This window comes from Hemiscyllium ocellatum, chromosome 1 (genome assembly GCF_020745735.1).
Source record: "Hemiscyllium ocellatum isolate sHemOce1 chromosome 1, sHemOce1.pat.X.cur, whole genome shotgun sequence".
NCBI lineage: Eukaryota > Metazoa > Chordata > Chondrichthyes > Orectolobiformes > Hemiscylliidae > Hemiscyllium > Hemiscyllium ocellatum.
Window position 1 is genome coordinate 164,352,294 of NC_083401.1, and position 17,941 is coordinate 164,370,234.

Below are 17,941 nucleotides of genomic sequence, written 5' to 3' on the forward strand. Positions count from 1 at the left end.
GTACTGGGTGTGGTGGCACTGACATCTCCCCTGTACTGGGTGTGGTGGCACTGACATCTCCCCTGTACTGCATGTGGTGACACCGACATCGCCCCTGTGCTGGGTGTGGTGGCACCGACATCTCCCCTGTACTAGGTGTGGTGGCACCGACATCTCCCCTGTACTGGGTGTGGTGGCACCGACACCTCCCCTGTACTGGGTGTGGTGGCACCGACACCTCCCCTGTACTGGGTGTGGTGGCACCGACACCTCCCCTGTACTGGGTGTGGTGGCACCGACACCTCCCCTGTACTGGGTGTGGTGGCACCGACACCTCCCCTGTACTGGGTGTGGTGGCACCGACACCTCCCCTGTACTGGGTGTGGTGGCACCGACACCTCCCCTGTACTGGGTGTGGTGGCACCGACACCTCCCCTGTACTGGGTGTGGTGGCACTGACACCTCCCCTGTACTGGGTGTGGTGGCACTGACATCGCCCCTGTACTGGGTGTGGTGGCACTGACATCGCCCCTGTACTGGGTGTGGTGGCACTGACATCGCCCCTGTACTGGGTGTGGTGGCACTGACATCTCCCCTGTACTGGGTGTGATGCATTGATAGCTCCAATAAATTTTGATTAAAGATTGAATGGGAATCACTATTTCAAAAGGAGAAAATTAGACTGACAGTGTTTTATAAAATACAGAATGAGCTGATATGATGTGACTGAAACAAGAATGTAATGCTGTCTGAAACACAAGGCGGTCATCCACACAAACCCTAACGACTGTTTCTTTCCACAATAGTGCTTTGACATTATTTCTTCGTAAGGCGAATCCCACAGTGAATTCTTTAAGACCCAGCTTCAGATTATTTCAGTATCAGGACTGCCATTTCAGCAGGTTGTCTCTCTCTGTTGGCAGCATATGGATATGATTAGATTACTTACAGTGTGAAAACAGGCCCTTCTGCCCAACAAGTCCACACCGACCCGCTGAAGCGCAACCCACCCAGACCCCTACATTTACCCCTTCGCCTAACACTACGGACAATTTAGCATGGCCAATTCACCTGGCCCGCACATCTTTGGACTGTGGGAGGAAACCAGAGCACCCGGAGGAAAACCACGCAGACACAGGGAGAACGTGCAAACTCCACACAGTCAGTCGCCTGAGTCGGGAATTGAACCCGTGTCTCGCTGTGAGGCAGCAGTGCTAACCACTGTGCCACCGTGCCACCCATGGTGTTTGTAGTATTTGCAACAGAAGCACAAGGAAGAAAGGCCACACTGTGGCATTCCTGGTTTGTACCTCTGTCTTTTCTTTCCCATTGGTTTTGTCCCTGTATTTCTATGCACAGAGTCACAGATGTCTTCTGGCACAAAAGGAGCTCATTTGGTCTATTGTGTCTACATCAGCTGTTCAAATGTGTGCAATTATTTAATGCCATTTTCCTTTGTTCACATATTCTTGAACTTTATTTGTATCCAAATAATCATCTAATGCCCTCTTGAATGTCTCAATTGAACCTCCTTCGCCCACACCTCCAGGTTTCCATACCCTAAGTACTGACTGAGTGAAAAGTTCTTTTTTCTGACATCACATTAGCTCCTTTTGCCAATCACTTTAAATCCACACCTTCCTGTTCTGGTTCCTTTTATGAGCAGGATCAGTTTCTCCTTATCCATTACTGTATCTCCAACCCACTCATGATTTTCACAAATGCTGTCCTGCAGATGTACAGGACAGAAACAGACCCTTTGGTCTAACTCGTCCATACCGACCAGATCCATATAACACTCCTTCGCATCCTTCTCCTAGGAGCCTCAACATCATAAATCTATCCACAAAACTGAAGTTTTTCATTCTTATAAGTCACGTTGGCACTCTTCCTAATGCATTTACGTCATTCCTTTAATGTGGGATCCAGAACTTTACACAATACTCCAGCTGGGGTCTGATAAGTATCGTATACGTGTTCAACATCGCTTCCTTACCCTTGTAGTCCGTGCCCTGAAAGGGAAGGTTGAGGATATTGTATGCTTTGTTCTAGCTGTGTCCTCCCAACATCAGCGATCTGGGCACATGTCCACCCAGGTACCGTTGTTTTCACGTCCCCTTTAGAATTGTAACCCGTCCTGTATTTTGTCTGTCACTATTCTTCTGACTCAGTTGCGTCACCTCGTACTTCTCTGTATTGAGCCTCATTTGTCACCTCCGAGTCCACTTCCCCAACCTCTCTGTGTCCTTTTAGAGTTGCACACTGCCCTCCTCTCAGATTACAATTCTTCCCATTCATCTTTGTGTTGTCAGCAGCGATTTGAAGTCATCACTTGCACTCCAAGATCTGGTTCATTAACATATGTCAGGAAAGGTGTGAATCTTAATACTCACCCACGTGCAGCTCTGCTACCAACTTCCTTCCGACCTGAAAGATTTCCATTGATCATTTCTGTTTCCTATCACTCTGCCAGATTTTGTATCCGTGCTGCTGATGACTCTTTTATTCTATGACCTGTCATTTTCCTCGAGTGTCTGTTGGGTGGCACTGTACCAAACACTTTCTGCACATCCATAGACAGCAACAGCAATACCCTTATTAAGCCTTTCTGTTACTTCGAGTCACACAGGTGTACAGCACAGAAACAGACCTTTCGGTCCAACCCGTCCATGCCGACCCGATATCCTAACCTAATCTAGTTCCAATTGCCAGCACTTGGCCCATATCCCTCTAAACCCTTCCTAGTCATCTATCCATCCAGATGTCTTTTAAATGTTGTAATTGTACCAACCTCCACCACATCCTCTGGCAGCTCATTCTATATACATACCACCCTCTGCGTGAAAATGTTGCCCCTTAGGTCCCTTTTATATCTTTCCCCCCTCACCCTTAACCTATGCCCTCTAGTTCTGGACTCCCCCACCCCAGGGAAAAGACTTTGTCTATTTACCCTATCCATGCCCCTCATGATTTTATTAACCTCTATGAGGTCACCCCTCAGTCATCGACCATCCAGGGAAAACAGCCTCAGCCTTTGATGTTCCAGGGAAAACAGCCCCAGCCTGTTCAACCTCTCCCTATAGCTCAAATCTTTCAACCAGGGCAACATCCTTGTAAATCTTTTCTGAACCCTTTCAAGTTTCACAACATCCTTCCAATAGGAAGAAGCCCAGAATTGAATGCAATATTCCAAAAGTGGCCTAACTAATATCCTGTACAGCAGCAACATGACCTCCCAACTCCTATATACTCAATGCTCTAACCAATGAAGGCATTTGGTATGCTTTCCTTTTTCACTATCCTATCTACCTGTGACTCTACTTTCTTCAAACAAATTCCTGCAAGTTAGTTGAACGCAATTTCCCCTTTAGAAATCTACCTACCTTTTTTTTAATATGACTACTGTTTTTATCCCAATGAATTGTTTCTTGGAACATTCCCCACCACTAAAGTTGAACAGACTGATTTGTAATTTCTAATGATACCATGACTTTAAGAGGTATCCTGGTTTAGTTTAGAGATTGGGGAGCAAGTGCCTAACAGTCTGTGAAGGTTAAAAGAAACTTGTGAAGCCTTGGTTTTTTAAAAAAAATTGGAACAATAGAAGCAGCCTGAGAGGGTGTGGTCAAGCTCTCTCTGATTCTGGATTTTTAATTAGCTTTTGGCAGTTGTTGCTGGGGTCTCAGCAGGGTTGAGAGACAGTGAATCCTTTCTGGCTGCAACACTGTCTCTGAGATTTCTCTCAGAATTATCTTTTAACGTTCTTTCCTCCTGTAATAGAGAACTGCATGTGCAATATTCTGTTTTCTGGATTCACTTTTGCCCAGGGTGTGTTTGAGTATTGCTACATTAGAATAGTTATTGTTTAGTAATCTATTATTCTGTTAAGTTTTCCAGTAGAGTCAAATTATTCCAAGTCCCTCTTTCTTTTATTGTATTTTAACTATAGTGGTTGAATAAATTACATTTTACTTAACATCAAGTGGTTTGATCAATCAAATTGCATCTGGAACACAGAACCTCACATTATTTACCTTTTTAAAATAACAAAAAGTTAGAGCCTAGGATACCATCTTAATATATTTTGGAGGGGGTCTGCTCTGCTCCATAACAAGTTGGTGGCATTTATCCTTCCAGCCTTTATTGAATAAAACTGTAACTTTCCAGTCTTTTGGCAGCCCCACTGAGTACAGAGAAGACTCCAAGATTGTGGACAATGCTCCTGCAATTTCCTCACTCATTTCATTCAATATTCTCTGATGTATCTAATCTGGTCCTGGCGTGTTGTCAATTAAAGAACCAACGGTTTGGAGACCTACAGCATGGAAGAATAACCACCATGTCCATGCCGGTCAAAAACATCTCGCTATCCAACTGAGTCTATCCAAGACTTGTTGTCAATTTTGAACCCTTCAAGTGATAGAGTTTCTTCCTCTTTCTCCATGACCTGGTAAAGGCAGATGCAAGGTAGCCATTTAACACCTCGCCCACCTTGTGGTCTGGAATCTGCCCTACTTTTCTTTCTACGATTTTTTAATTAACTTTTTTATGCTGATAGAAGACTTTGGGACATCTCTTTATGTTAACTGCCAGTCTTTTCTCATAACTTCGCTTTGCTTTTCTTATTTAGGGTGGCATGGTGGCTCAGTGGTTAGTACTGCTGCCTCACAGTGTCAGGGACCCAGGTTCAATTTCAGCCTTTGACAGCTGTCTGTCTGTGTGGGGTTTGCACATTCTCCCCGTGTCTGCGTGGGTTTCCTCCGGGTGCTCCGGTTTCCTCCCACAGTCCAAAGATGTGCAGGTTAGGTCGATTGGACATGCTAAATTGCCCAGAGTGTTCAGGGATGTGTAGGTTAGGTGCATTAGTCAGAGAAAATGTAGAGAATTGGATAATGAGTCTGGGTGTGATACTCTTCGGAGGGTCGGTGTGGACTTGTTGGGCCGAAGGGCCTGTTTCCACAATGTAGGGATTCTAATTCTAATTATTTGCTTTTTCACCCCATTCTAAACTTTCTTGGTTCTCAATTGTATTATCTCCCTGACACCTATCATAAACACTCTGAGGGCCTGCTCTCTGCTGTTGTTTGGAATCGACAGCAGTCAGTTTCGCACTCAGCGATGCATATGTCCGTCAGGGTGAAGATACCTGGATCAATCTTGTGAGACTAAGAGCACACACTGAAAATGTGTTGCTGGAAAAGCGCAGCAGGTCAGGCAGCATCCAAGGAACAGGAAATTCGACGTTTCGGGCATAAGCCCTTCATCAGGAATCATTCTGCGTTTTTCCAGCAACACATTTTCAGCTCTGATCTCCAGCATCTGCAGTCTCCACTTTCTCCTCCTAAGAGCACACACTCCTCAGAGACCTTAGTCCAAGGGCAATCCTGACACACTGTTTTGTGAGGGCTCCAAAACAAATTGAAGTTGTTGATTTATTTTGACCAGGGAAAAATGAGCATTGGAAATTATTTCCAACCAACAACTTAATCAACGGAAATGATCAATTTTAGAAATGTTGAAAGTAAATCAAGTCATCAAACAACCTTTATTTACAACCTGCGATCCAATTCATGAGGAATCTTTCAGGGTATGTCAACAAAGGCTGATGCGTCAATGGTGTTATCAAGTTGGAGCATGTGGTTTTGGTTTTAACAAAAGTCAATTCAGCTTCAGTCATACAGAAGCAGAATAATAGCAAGGCATTAATCTTGTCTTAGAAAATAAATAATTTACGCACCTTACTATTGAAGGATTAAACTGAAGCCAGGCTTTCGAAATGTGTTTCATTCAAGCACTGATAATGTAGGACATGACACAATGGAAGAGAAGCAGCCACTCCTGGAGTGATGACAGAAGGAAAGAACTTACCTTTTACATTTCAGGCATTGTAGGCTTTGAGTGGTGCTTTTGACCCGATACAGAACGTACTGTAACAAAGGTCACCTTATGGCACAACACAAGTCAAAACTATAAATTATATGTCAGGGGAATATGGATGGTAGGAAAATAGTGTCTTGGATGAATTACAAAGAACGAAGAATGAAAGAACTGTGATGAAGCGCAAAAGATGGCGGGGCGTTTAAATAATGGGAGTATTGAGAGCAGCAATGAGCGAAAGCAGAATTGCAAGAGAAAGGGTAACAGATTTCCTGCATCTTTATTATAGATATGCTGAGATTTTCAAAATTGAGCTAGTTTTAACTGTTATTTTTCTTCAAGATTTTGCCCAAGTTTATTTACAGATCAACCACATTTATATGTAGAATCTGCCATACAGCAGCACAATCAGTATTTTTATAGAAAATAATTTTTATTAAAGTTATTCTCTCTTTGAAAGACATACTTGTGTGACAGCAGGGTGTAGTTTGATGACTACAACTGAAATGAGTATATCCGATAAAAAACATTCTTAATTAGTGTCTAATCCACTGCCTATGAGTAACCCAAATTTAAAAGCCTAATCAAAGCTCTAAAGATGATACAGAACCATTTGAGAGTTACATTGATGATTAGTGATCAATTTTAATTTTATTTAATAATTCAATCGCTCTTAGATGGTGTTGGTACCTGGCACCAAAAATCAAAGCTGAATGATAACCACCTCTTGGCAGGACCTTGTGAGAGATTCTGGTTGTAAGATCTATGACAATCCAAGAAAGAGTCAATGTTTTGCAATTTACAAAGAATTTTGAGGAAGAAAGTACATTGTTGATTGTAATATTTATTCCTCTATTTCCAATTCGTTGGCCTCAATTGTGTTTCTCTTCCCAGAACATTCTTCAGTATTTCCTGTTTTTGTTTGATTTCTACAAATTGCAGTTTTTTTCCCTTGATTTAAGATTTATGTCATCCTGTATTTGAATGGGTTTGTTTATAATTCCAGTGTTTTGATTTCTTTCTCTCTCTTTCTCTCTCTCTTTCTCTCGCTCTCTCTCTCCCTCTCTCTCTCTCTCTCTCTCTCTCACTCTCTCTCAATTATGTAACCGACAGGTGCTAGCCACAGGACTGAGCGGCCTGTACTCTTCACTGCCCACGAAACTGGAAGTGAGGTCTGATGAATGGCACTACCTGCAGCGGGAGGACTGGATGCATATTCCTACACTTGTACAATTCATGAACTCCCTGGAGTTCTGCAATGCAGTAATACAGGTAAAGACATCCCGGCAACCTGTCCACACAGTGCAAGGCACTGGCCTTTTACTGTGTAGCCTCGATAAAACCCCGAGTGTTGGATTTCAGCTGAGCTTAGAAGATATAGCTATTGAGAGTTCAGCACTTCTCTGAGACATGTGGGCTGTAGTAATGAGTGTGAAAAATGGAGTGCAAAACGTGTCTTCCCTTATACATACATACACACACACACACACACACACACACACACACACACACACACACACACTTAACCTAGAACTCTGTAAGCATTAAAAGGTACAAATTCTGAACCGATAACAAACTCTTGCAAATAGTGCATGTTACTTGTGGGTTTTAGCATTTGTACTTCAGACACTTGACGTTAGCACAGCCTCTGACTGGAGTGAGTAATTCCACAGGAGAGTTTATTGGTCCTATTGTCTGTGAAGTATGTGTGTGCACAGTCTTTATATGCATAACATTTTATCTCACTAGTTTCACATTTAGGACATCAAATTGACTCCCATTCAGATTTCTTCCATCTCATTTATTAACTGTGCAAATGTATCAATTGATTTATCGGTATTCCAATTCCTACGTTGAGAATGTGGTGCTGGAAAAGCACAGCAGGTCAAGCGGCATCTGAGGAGCTGAAGAAGCCCTTCATCAGGAAAGAGGCTTGTGGGGCGGGGGCTGAGATAGAAAACTGGGAGGGGAGTGGGGCTGGGGTTGAAGGTAGCTTGGATTGTGAGAGGTAGATGAAGGTGGAGGGTGGGAGGAAGGTGATAGGTCAGAGAGGAGGGTGGAGCAGGTGGATGGGAAGGAAGTGACAGGTGAAGATGGCAGTGCCGAATGGAGGCTTGGGACTGAGATAAGGTGGGGGAGGTGAAGTGAGGAAACTGGTGAAATCCACATTGATTCCGTGTGGTTGCAGGGTCCCAAGGCAGAATATGAGGTGTTCCTCCTTCAGGCATCGGGTGTTTAAGGTTTGGTGATGGAGGAGGCCCAGGACCTGCATGTCCTTGGCAGAATGGGAAGGGGGAGTTGAAATGTTCAGCCATGGGGTGGTGGGTTGGTTGGTTAGGGTGTCCCAAAGATGTTCCCTGGAACAATCCGCAAGTTAGTGTCCTGTCTCCCCGATGTAGAGGAAACCACATTGGGTGCAGCGGATACAGTAGATGACATGTGGAAGTATCGGTAAATCTGTGATGGATGTGGAAGGCTTCTTTTGGGGCCTTGAACGGAGGTATGAGGGTGGAGGTGTGGGCACAGGCTTTGTACTATTGTGCTGGCAGAGGAAGGTGCCAGGAATGAGCTGTGGGCTGGTGGGGGGTGTGGAGTCACGGAGAGAATGGTCTGTCCGGAACACAGTTAGGGATGGGGGTGGAAAGATATCCCTAGTGGTGGGGTTTGTTTGTAGGTGGCAGGAGTGGCAGAGGTTGATGCGTTGTATCCAGCGTTTGGTGGGGTGGAAGGTGAGGACCGGGGGGATTCTATCCTTGTTGCGTTGGGAGGGGTCAGCTTCAAGGGTGAAGGTGCGTGAAATGGAGGAGATGTGCTGGAGGGCATTGTCGACCACATGGGAGTGAAAATTGCGGTCTTTGATGAAGGAGGCCATCTGGGCTTTCCAATTTCTTAGTAAGAAAAGTTTGCACATTATTCAAAACAAAGGTGCATTATAGAGTCATAGAGCCCGACAGCAGAGAGACACACCCTTCTGCCAAACTGGTCCATGCCGACCAGGGTATGAAACAGAATCAAGGTTTCATTTCACAGCTGTTGTGAACTGCAGAGTCCAACTCTCAGACCTGAGCATAATTTCAGAATCTGTCCATGTGATGCTGAAAGTTCCAAAGCAATTCTTTTTGACCAATTTAAACAGTTCTTTGTTTAAGTCATTAAAATCTACCTTGCATCGAGCTAAAATCTTTTCTGTTATAATCTCCATGTTTTTGAAATGCAGGAATGGGATCACCCAGGTGAATTTCCCCGCCTTGTCTTGCACCCTTGTTGATCTTTGTAATGGCTCAGACATGGCTCTCTAGTTTATTGTCTCAGTTTAAAGACAATCCGTTACGCTCGGGTGATTTCAGCCTTTTGTTTAATTCTGTTTCTGATTTAGGTGGCTCATCCTATGATACGTAATCAACTGGTAAACTACATCTACAATGGATTCCTCGTGCCTGTCTTGGCTCCTGCACTACATAAAGTTAGTAGGTTATTTGTTGCAAATCCCTTAGATAGACTTTCTAATTGTAAATTGTGCTGTATTAAAGTTTTGTATACATACTGCTTTATCCTTAGCCTGAGATGGTATATATGCACAAATATTTGGGGGAAATGATGACCATGTACATTGTTATTTTAGCTCCCCCATTGATTTAAGAATATAGAAATATATAGCGCATATCCTCAGAAGTACAGGGGAATGTGGACTGCCAGCATCCAGAGGTTTGGACTGCAGTAAGGGCTAACTGATTCCAGAATTATTAATCATAAACAGAAAAATAAAACATTTCCTGCTGTTTCAGTAGCAGATGTAGAATTATACTGAGCTGGAAGTGTCTAGATTCTGTCTTTGGTCTAAGTTGAATGAGCTGACCTCTCATGGCAACAATAACATATTGAGCCTTTACTGTGACAAAATAAATCAAAAAGAGATGAGCTGCATTCGGAGATGTGGGGATCACTGGAGAAGATAGAGGGAAATCGGGAATTAAAGTCTCTGGAGAGAAGTGGAGTTAAGCAAACAGGACAAGTGGTCAGAGGATTGGAATTGAAAGGAATCAGGGAGAGAATGAGGTGGGAATAGACATGGCCAGCAGCATTTCTGACAGAGTTAGAGACTGTAGTAACCTGGTGATTGGGAATAACACTGAAAAAGGACAGTAATTAAAACAGTGCGGGAGGCCTGAGTAAATACTGAATGATCATTTTGAGCTGCCAGAGGAAGTGGTAGATGCAAGCACAATTATAACACTTCAAAGAGATTTGGACAGCTACATAAATAGGTTTTGAGGCAAATGGGGCTAGTTCAGTGTGGGATACCCAGCCTGTATGGATGAGTTGGGCTGAAGGGCCTGTTTCCGTACTATATGACTCAATGAGAAAACAGAGGTCAATGATTCTCACTTGAAGACCAAAGGAGGAAGCTTCGAATTGAGAACTGTTACCATACAGCACCCTTCCTGTAGTTTTATGCTGAAGTCAAATTTTATCAAAAGGAAAGAGGAATATTCACAATGAAGGAAGGTTAAAAAAAAAATTGGAGTTAAAATGGGGTTACGGGAGGAAGTGCTAACAGCAGCAGCCACAGGTTGCCTTCAGTACTGTAGTTTCTACAAAAATATAGAAGTATTTGTTTATCATACCTGGTGCTCAGGATATGCTGTCTGGTTCATGATGCGGTAGTCCCAAGTCCACTGCCTCATGCGATGTTGTTCAGTTTAGTTTAAGTGGAGGGAGTTCACAAGCGCTGTAATTCACCTGTTAGCCAACCTCCCTCACCACCTTCGGCTGTCTGGGAATAGTCATAGTGGGGTTAAATTCTTTTATGCAAATCTTCTTGACTGTTGCGCTCTATTCCTCGACTTATAAAGTCTGTCGAGCCTGGTGAGAGTGGTGTTTTGGGCAGACATTTTTTCTCTGTCACCTGTGCTCGGAGTTGATCTCTGAGGGGACGGGTGTTGAGTTAACAGGCCCCCAGAATAAACTCTGGGTGTCAAAACAAATAGCTGCACATACTTAGGAGAACATGAGGACTGCAGATGCTGGAGATCAGAGCCGAGAGTGTGGTGCTGGAAAAGCACAGCAGGTCAGGCAGCTGCTGAGGAGCAGAAGAGTCGATGATTCCGGCATTAGCCCTTCATTGGGAATGAGGCTTGTGCCTGAAACTGCCCGGACTTAGGCTCTTACAAACTCAAGAGCTTCAACTTTGTCCCTAAACCACGCTCCACTGCACATATGTTTGAGAGCACACTAAGGCCATGTAAGAGCAGGGCGATGCTGCCCTAGCACTCTGCATACCCTTTTGTCATGGGCTGTGGAGTTAGTCGATACCTAATTCAATCACAGATCAGCTCTGATAGACAATCGCAGTCAGAGTTGTTACCTTCACTGGGTACTGGAGCCAAGAGAGAGAGACTGTCAAAAATGACCATAACTTGTGCAGAGTTATGATACTGTAGCTGTGAATATTATTTGGTGATAGAATTGCTAGTTACAGGTTGGCTATTGAGGAAGCACAGAACTGAAGAGACCTTGTGGCGTATGGAAAGGCGCAGATCTATCTTTATTCATCCCATTTTACGAATACCAAGTACATCAACAATAGTAGCTTTGTGTTACAGTTAACAAATATCCATTGCTGCATTTTTTCTCTGCATCAAGGAGTGAGAAGCTGCTCAGGTTGGCTCGATGCCTTAAAGGTGCCCTCAGTTAATGTTCAAGGTGCAAGTTGCTTGCTTAATCCTTTGACAGGTTCTCCTTCATTTGCTTTCAGGCTTACTTTGGTTGTTTTTCACTACTGTAACTCTCTTTCCCCTCCTTCCCATTTCCCTATTGTGGGAATTTGCCGTGCTATAATGTACAGGCAGTAGCATTGTTGAGTAACATCTGCCTGTAAGACGTATTCTTGAGTTTCTGACATATTGTGAATGTTAAACAATGAAGGGTTCTTGATTATCATATATCTTGCCTTCCCCATTTTGTAACACCTCAAGTTGAACTTGACAGAAAAATAGCTCCAAGATTTGGAAGAGCAAATGTTTCCCGACTGCGAGAACCTAAAACTACAGATGGTTTTCGGAGGGTGGGTGCACACTGGTGTACATTTAACTTTGCAACAGTTAGTGGAAAATGTGTGGTAACAAATCAACTTTCGATCTCACGTGGTTTTTAAGTCTAATGACTTCCATGTGAATCTGAGTTGGAAGATGTGGGAAATGAGCTGCCAGTATGCTATAATTTGTTTTCCACTGTCATAGAAAGTCAATGTCTGAAGACATTGAGCTGAGTGGATTGCCAGCACTTCAGAGGTACTGAACTCCCCCTCTCAGTAACATTTGATATGATATTTCTATTCCTTTTAGTTGACTGTGGAAGAAGTGATGACAACAACCGCATACCTGGACTTATTCCTCCGCAGTATCTCGGAGCCTGCGCTGCTGCAGACCTTCCTGAGCTTTATTCTGCTGCATGAGCATGAAAATGTGCTGATTCTAGATACACTTGTCAGCCGAATTAACACTCCCTTTCGGGTAAGCTTACTTTCTGCTTTGACTGAAGCTGTGTTCTTGGTTTAGAATTCCATAATTATATTCAACACAATTGTTTAAGGATGCACAAGCAGTAATGTAGTCAACGTACTGCCCGAAGGACTTTAAATTAATGAGGGTAACTCAAAAATCCTCCAGCAGCAAGGTCGCAAGCTCTTTCACTGATTTGTTTGACTTTGTTAGTGTTGGGTAGGGATGGGGACTGTTGCATTAGCTCAGTGAGATTAGGGAAGAGAGAAAAATCAGCCAGGATTCTTGCCTCTGGCCGTGTAGTGATTAATGCTGGAATGTGGGGGTCAATCATTACATAAGGCAGAGTGGGGTGGAGATTTCCCATGGATGTTAACACAGTCACAGAACACCCAGCTCTCTGAATGAGCATTTTAAACCTGGTGAAGTTCTCCCATCCTCTCCCCATAACACCCTGCACAGTGTTTCTATTTAAATATTTGATTGAGCTCGCTTCCATCACATTTCCAGGGAACACATTCCAACCCTGGATCACTCACTGTGCAAAAATGTTCTTGATCCTTTCCAGGCAGGAACAGTCTTTATTTCTGACTGCTCAGCTCATATTTCTCATCATTTTGAAAAGTTCAATCAAATCTCCTGTTAGCCTTCTCCTCACCAAGTCTCAGTATCTTCCCTTCATCGTCACAACGCAAGTTTCTCCTCCTTGGAATCATTCTTGTAAACCTCTTCAGCAATGTGTACGTCCTTCCTGATGACCTACTCCTGTTCCAATGATTCTGGATCAGTGGTGCTGGAAGAGCACAGCAGTTCAGGCAGCATCCAAGGAGCAGCGAAATCGACGTTTCAGGCAAAAGCCCTTCATCGGGAATAAAGGCAGAGAGCCTGAATCATGGAGAGCTAAGCTAGAGGAGGGTGGGGGTGGGGAGAGAGGAGCGTGGAGTACAGTGGGTGAGTGGGGGACGGGATGAAGGTGATAGATCGGGGAGGAGAGAGTGGAGTGGATAGGTGGAAAAGGAGATAGGCAGGTAGGACAAGTCATGGGGACAGTGCTGAGCTGGAAGTTTGGAACTAGGGTGAGGTGGGGGAAGGGGAAATGAGGAGACTGTTGAAGTCCACATTGATGCCCTGGGGTTGAAGTGTTCCGAGGTGGAAGATGAGGCGTTCTTCCTCCAGGAGTCTGGTGGTGAGGGGACGGCGGTGAAGGAGGCCCAGGAGGCCCACAACCTGATCTTCCCCTGGTCTCCACAACCATATATCAGTTGGACTAAGAAAGTGAAGTATGTGGGGCTCCTGCCAATGTTGGGTTAGTCACCTGACAGCAGGTCAGCAAGAAGCCAGCTTCAGAAATGGGAAGAACGACTTTCATTACCTGCTCAATTCTGGAAGAAAGCTTCTGGATTTAGATTAGCAAAAGCATCAAGATTGTCGGTGTCGGGTTTGTGGATTCACTGTAAGAGACCATTCCGAAAGAAAAAAAAATCTTTGTTTAAGTGATGAAAAATGCACCAGATGTTTAAGGAATTCATCATTTAGGAGTTTTGAAATATAGCTGCTCTTGAATTGACAATAAAACGAGAAGTTTCTGTGTAAAACCACACAGCCAGAAGGAAGCTATTCAGTTTATTGTGTCTCTGTCAGCTGTTTATAAGAGCAATCCCAAGCCTCTGATTTGTTTTTGCGCCCTAACCCTGCAAACCTCTTCCAAATAAATATCTAATTTACTTTAGAATTCCTTTATTTAAAACTTCTTCCTTTAGGCAGGCTGTTAAAATAATGATTAAATACTTAAGGATGTATTCTCCGTATATTCCCATCGTATTAACAGCAGCATTTTTCAAAATCCCATAAGCAGCTGCTCAGTCTGGTTTGTGGCTGTATTAAAATAAGAATCCTGTGATGCGATCAGGACCACAGTGTCATTTTAATTGAAAATTCTGACCCAGTGCCTGTAAACCTTGTCAGGATTAGTCTCTCAGAGCCACTGGAGCTGGATTTAAAGGCCCAATCAACAGTATATGTTGTTCTCTGAAACATGAGAACGAATGAAACAATTCTCTGTTTCGACCCAAAGTTATTTTAGTTTAAGTTTCCTAAACTATAAAGGCTGTGAATACTGACTGCCCCGTGCTGGGACTGCAGAATCCTTGGCCTTGTGAGATTATACATAACTGATTGGAAGCAGACTCCACACGCACTCAGTCCTGAAACACATTGGACAGGCTTTCCATTATAACTGCATGTGTGAGACTAACAGTTTCATTTACAAGGTCATTCTCATCTGATGAAGGAGCAGCGCTCCGAAAGCTAGTGCTTCCAAATAAACCTGTTGGATTATAACCAGGTCTTGTGAGACTTCTGACCTTGTCCACCCCAATTCAACACTGGCACCTCCAGAGCGTAGTTTCCTTGACAGAGTGGGGCTTGTGAAGCTATCATCTGTCATCTGGTGAGCCATCTCCTGAGTTCTTCTTGCTATAGGGCCCGGTGCCGAGTTCACCACACACACAGCCAGTGTCTCAAACCCATGCAGAATGTCAGGGTCTGAACAAGTGCTGGGGAGAGAAGGAGAAAGAATATCTCTCTGCGGTATCTTCTGCTTGCTCCTGTGGAGGTCTAAGAGGAAGGTGTAAAGGGATAAGATGATGTGTAGAAGTTGGGCATAAACAGATGGTCAACTTGAGAAAATGAAACTTGAAATGTTGATACTTTTTTCATATTTTCTGTGGCAAATGAGGGTCACAAATAATGGGTAAAAGGTTGTTCAAGTTGAGATGCCAGTGAAAGCAGATTGGTAATGTGTAGGACATGTCTGTATCGTGCCTGCAGTGAGAACTGAAGCATATGTCAGGTGCAGGGGGGGTGGCAGAGATGCATGACAGAGGTAAAGCCCCAAATGAAATGGAAGAAAAGAGGGGGATGTTGGGAGGAGTTAATGGTTGTGTGAGGACCAGAAGAAAATGGGCGTCGGAGTATAATGTGCAGAGGTGAGTGTGGAATGAGGAACAGCGTTCATAAATTAGTGTACCCTTGTGAGGGAATGTAATAGTGTGGAGGGATTTGTTGAAAGGGATGAAGTGTTGTTCGCTTCTATTGTGAGTAAAGTTAGAAATACCCAGGGATTCAGCTACCTAATTCTTTTAAATTTGCATCACAGACAGGGTGGTTAAGAAGATATTTAACATGTTTGCCTTCAGACCTTTGAGTACAGGAATTGGGACTTTGTGTTGAAGTTGTATAGCATGTTGCTGAGCTCTTTTGCAGCACTGTGTGTAGTTTTGATTGCCCTTTTATAAGAAGGATATTATCAAACTGGTGAGGATTCAGAAAACATTGACCAGGATGTTGCTGGGAATGGAGGGGTTGAGTTATAAAAATAGGCTGGATAGACTGATGCTTTTTTACTGAAGCGTAGGATGTTGAGGGATGACCTCACAGAGACTTATAAAACCAGGAGAAAGTGAGGACTTTAGATGCTGGAGAGTCAAGAGTCAAAAAGTATGTGTCAGGCAGCATCCGAGGAGCAGGAGAGTCGACATTTCAGGCATTAGCCCTTCTTCAGGAATGTGGGGGTCCCAAGGGGGCTGAGAGATAAATGGGAGGGGTGTGGGGCTGGGGGAAAGGAAGGTAATAGATAGGTGAAGGTCAGGAGTGATGGTGACAGACAGGACCAGATAGGTGGAAAGGAAAATAGACAGGTCAGACAGTTCAAGAGGTTGGTGCTGGGTTGGACGTTTGTATCTGGGATAAGATTTTTGGGGGGGGGGGGGGGGGGGGGGGGGGGGGGGGGGGGTAGGGGAGATGGGCAAACTGGTGAAATCAACATTGATGCTGTGTGATTGGAGGGTTCCAAGGAGGAATTTGAGGTGTTCTTCCTCTAAGCGTCCGATGGCTTGGATTTGGCAGTGGAGGCGGCCCAGGATTTGGATGTCCTTGACAGAGTCAGAGAGGGATTTGAAGTGTTCAGCCACAGGGTGGCAAGGTTTTTGGGTGCATGTGTCCTGGAGATGTTCTCTGAACTATCACGCAAGTTGGCTTCCTGTCTCCCCAATGTAGAGGAGACCACATTGAGAGCAACGGATACAGTAGATGAGATATTTGGATGTGCTGGATGTGCAAGGATTCTTTGGGGCTTTGGATGGAGGTGAGGGGGGGTGGGGGAGAGATGTGGGTGCAGGTTTTGTGCCTCTTGCAGTGGCAGGGGAAGGTGTTGGGAGGAGGGGTGGATTGGTGGGGGGGCATGGAGGGAGTCGCAGAGGGAATGGTGTCTGTGGAATGCAGATATGGGTCAGAAGGAAATATATCACTGGTGGTGGGGTCTGACTGTAGGTGGTAGAAATGACAGAGGATGATGCATTGTATCTGGAGCTTGGTGGCGTGGAAGGTGAGGATCGAGGAGGTTCTATGAACCTAGATAAGGTGAACAGCAAAGGTCTTTCCCCCAGAGTGGGGAGTTCAAAACTAGGGAGCATATTTTTAAGGTGAGAGGAGAAAGATTGTATAATGGACACAAAGGGCATATTTTTGCTACAGAGAGTGGTTAGTGTGTGGAATGAGCTTGCAGAGGAAGTGGTGGATATGAGTACAGTTTAAAAAAAATTTAAAGACATTTGGATAAGTACATGAATAAAAAAGATTTGGAGGGATGTGGGCCAAGTGCAGGCAAGTGGGGCTAGTTTAATTTGGGAATATGATTGGCATGGGTTGATTGGATCAAAGGTTCTGTTTTCCATGCTGTAACACAGGGTTTTTATAGAATGCTTACCTATTCGATAACAAAATAGGGATGCATTGTTATAATTGCAAATTGTAACTAGTGCGAATGAGAAACTATTGAACTGTTTGAACAGCAGTCAAGTAAGTTTGCCCGTTGTAATCAATGACTCATCCTAAGTCATTTACCTTTTTAAAAAGTCTTGTGGCAATTTTAAAGTCTAGAAGAATGGAAGGATGTAACAAATAGGAGCAGGAGCAAACCATCTGTTGAACCTGATTGATCTTCAGTTTCAACTCCAATTTGGTGTCTGCATCCTGCACACCCCAATAGCCTGAGAGACCAAACATTGGTCTGTCTCAGCCTTGATAATAATCAGTGATGGAGCATTCACAATCCTCTGGGGTATATTTGATTTTCAGCTCTATCTAAGGAGGGAAATATAATTTGAATCCTGAGCATTAAAGGTTGCTTAATTTAATCATGAAAGATAAAGCATTTTAAAAATGCTTTATTCTGATGTGTGATAGACGAATTTTAAGGACTTATCCGTGGCTGGCTTGCACAAAGTTTGCAGTTGTTCTGAAGCCATCAACAATGGAGATAAGCCGGGGACTCCATGCATGAGTGCAGCAGATTGCCATGTAGGATTGGCCAGAGACTGCAACTCAATGAGAGCTGGCTCAGGAGATTACCATAATGTTCTGGGTATGCCTAGTAAGTTGTGTGTGTTGACTGTAAATTTACTGTTTGTATTTAATACAGTTTACTTAACCACTTACTATTAAATAAACCTTTCTCCTTGTTATGTCATTATTTGATAAAATGTTTACTTATTGTCTTTGCAAAGACTAGAAAACCATGTAGCAAT

General features: G+C 43.8%; 1 protein-coding gene across 4 annotated transcripts in view; it reads left to right on the top strand.

The window, feature by feature from the left end:
- fhip1aa (FHF complex subunit HOOK interacting protein 1Aa) overlaps positions 1-17,941 on the top strand; it is a 194,431-nt gene that overhangs the window by 123,909 nt on the left and 52,581 nt on the right. For all 4 annotated transcript variants that reach the window (XM_060827424.1, XM_060827443.1, XM_060827452.1 and 1 more), the window contains exons 5-7: positions 6,970-7,128; positions 9,233-9,319; positions 12,201-12,368. In XM_060827424.1, coding sequence (XP_060683407.1) covers positions 6,970-7,128; positions 9,233-9,319; positions 12,201-12,368 — 414 coding nt within the window. The remainder of the gene's footprint in view (positions 1-6,969; positions 7,129-9,232; positions 9,320-12,200; positions 12,369-17,941) is intronic.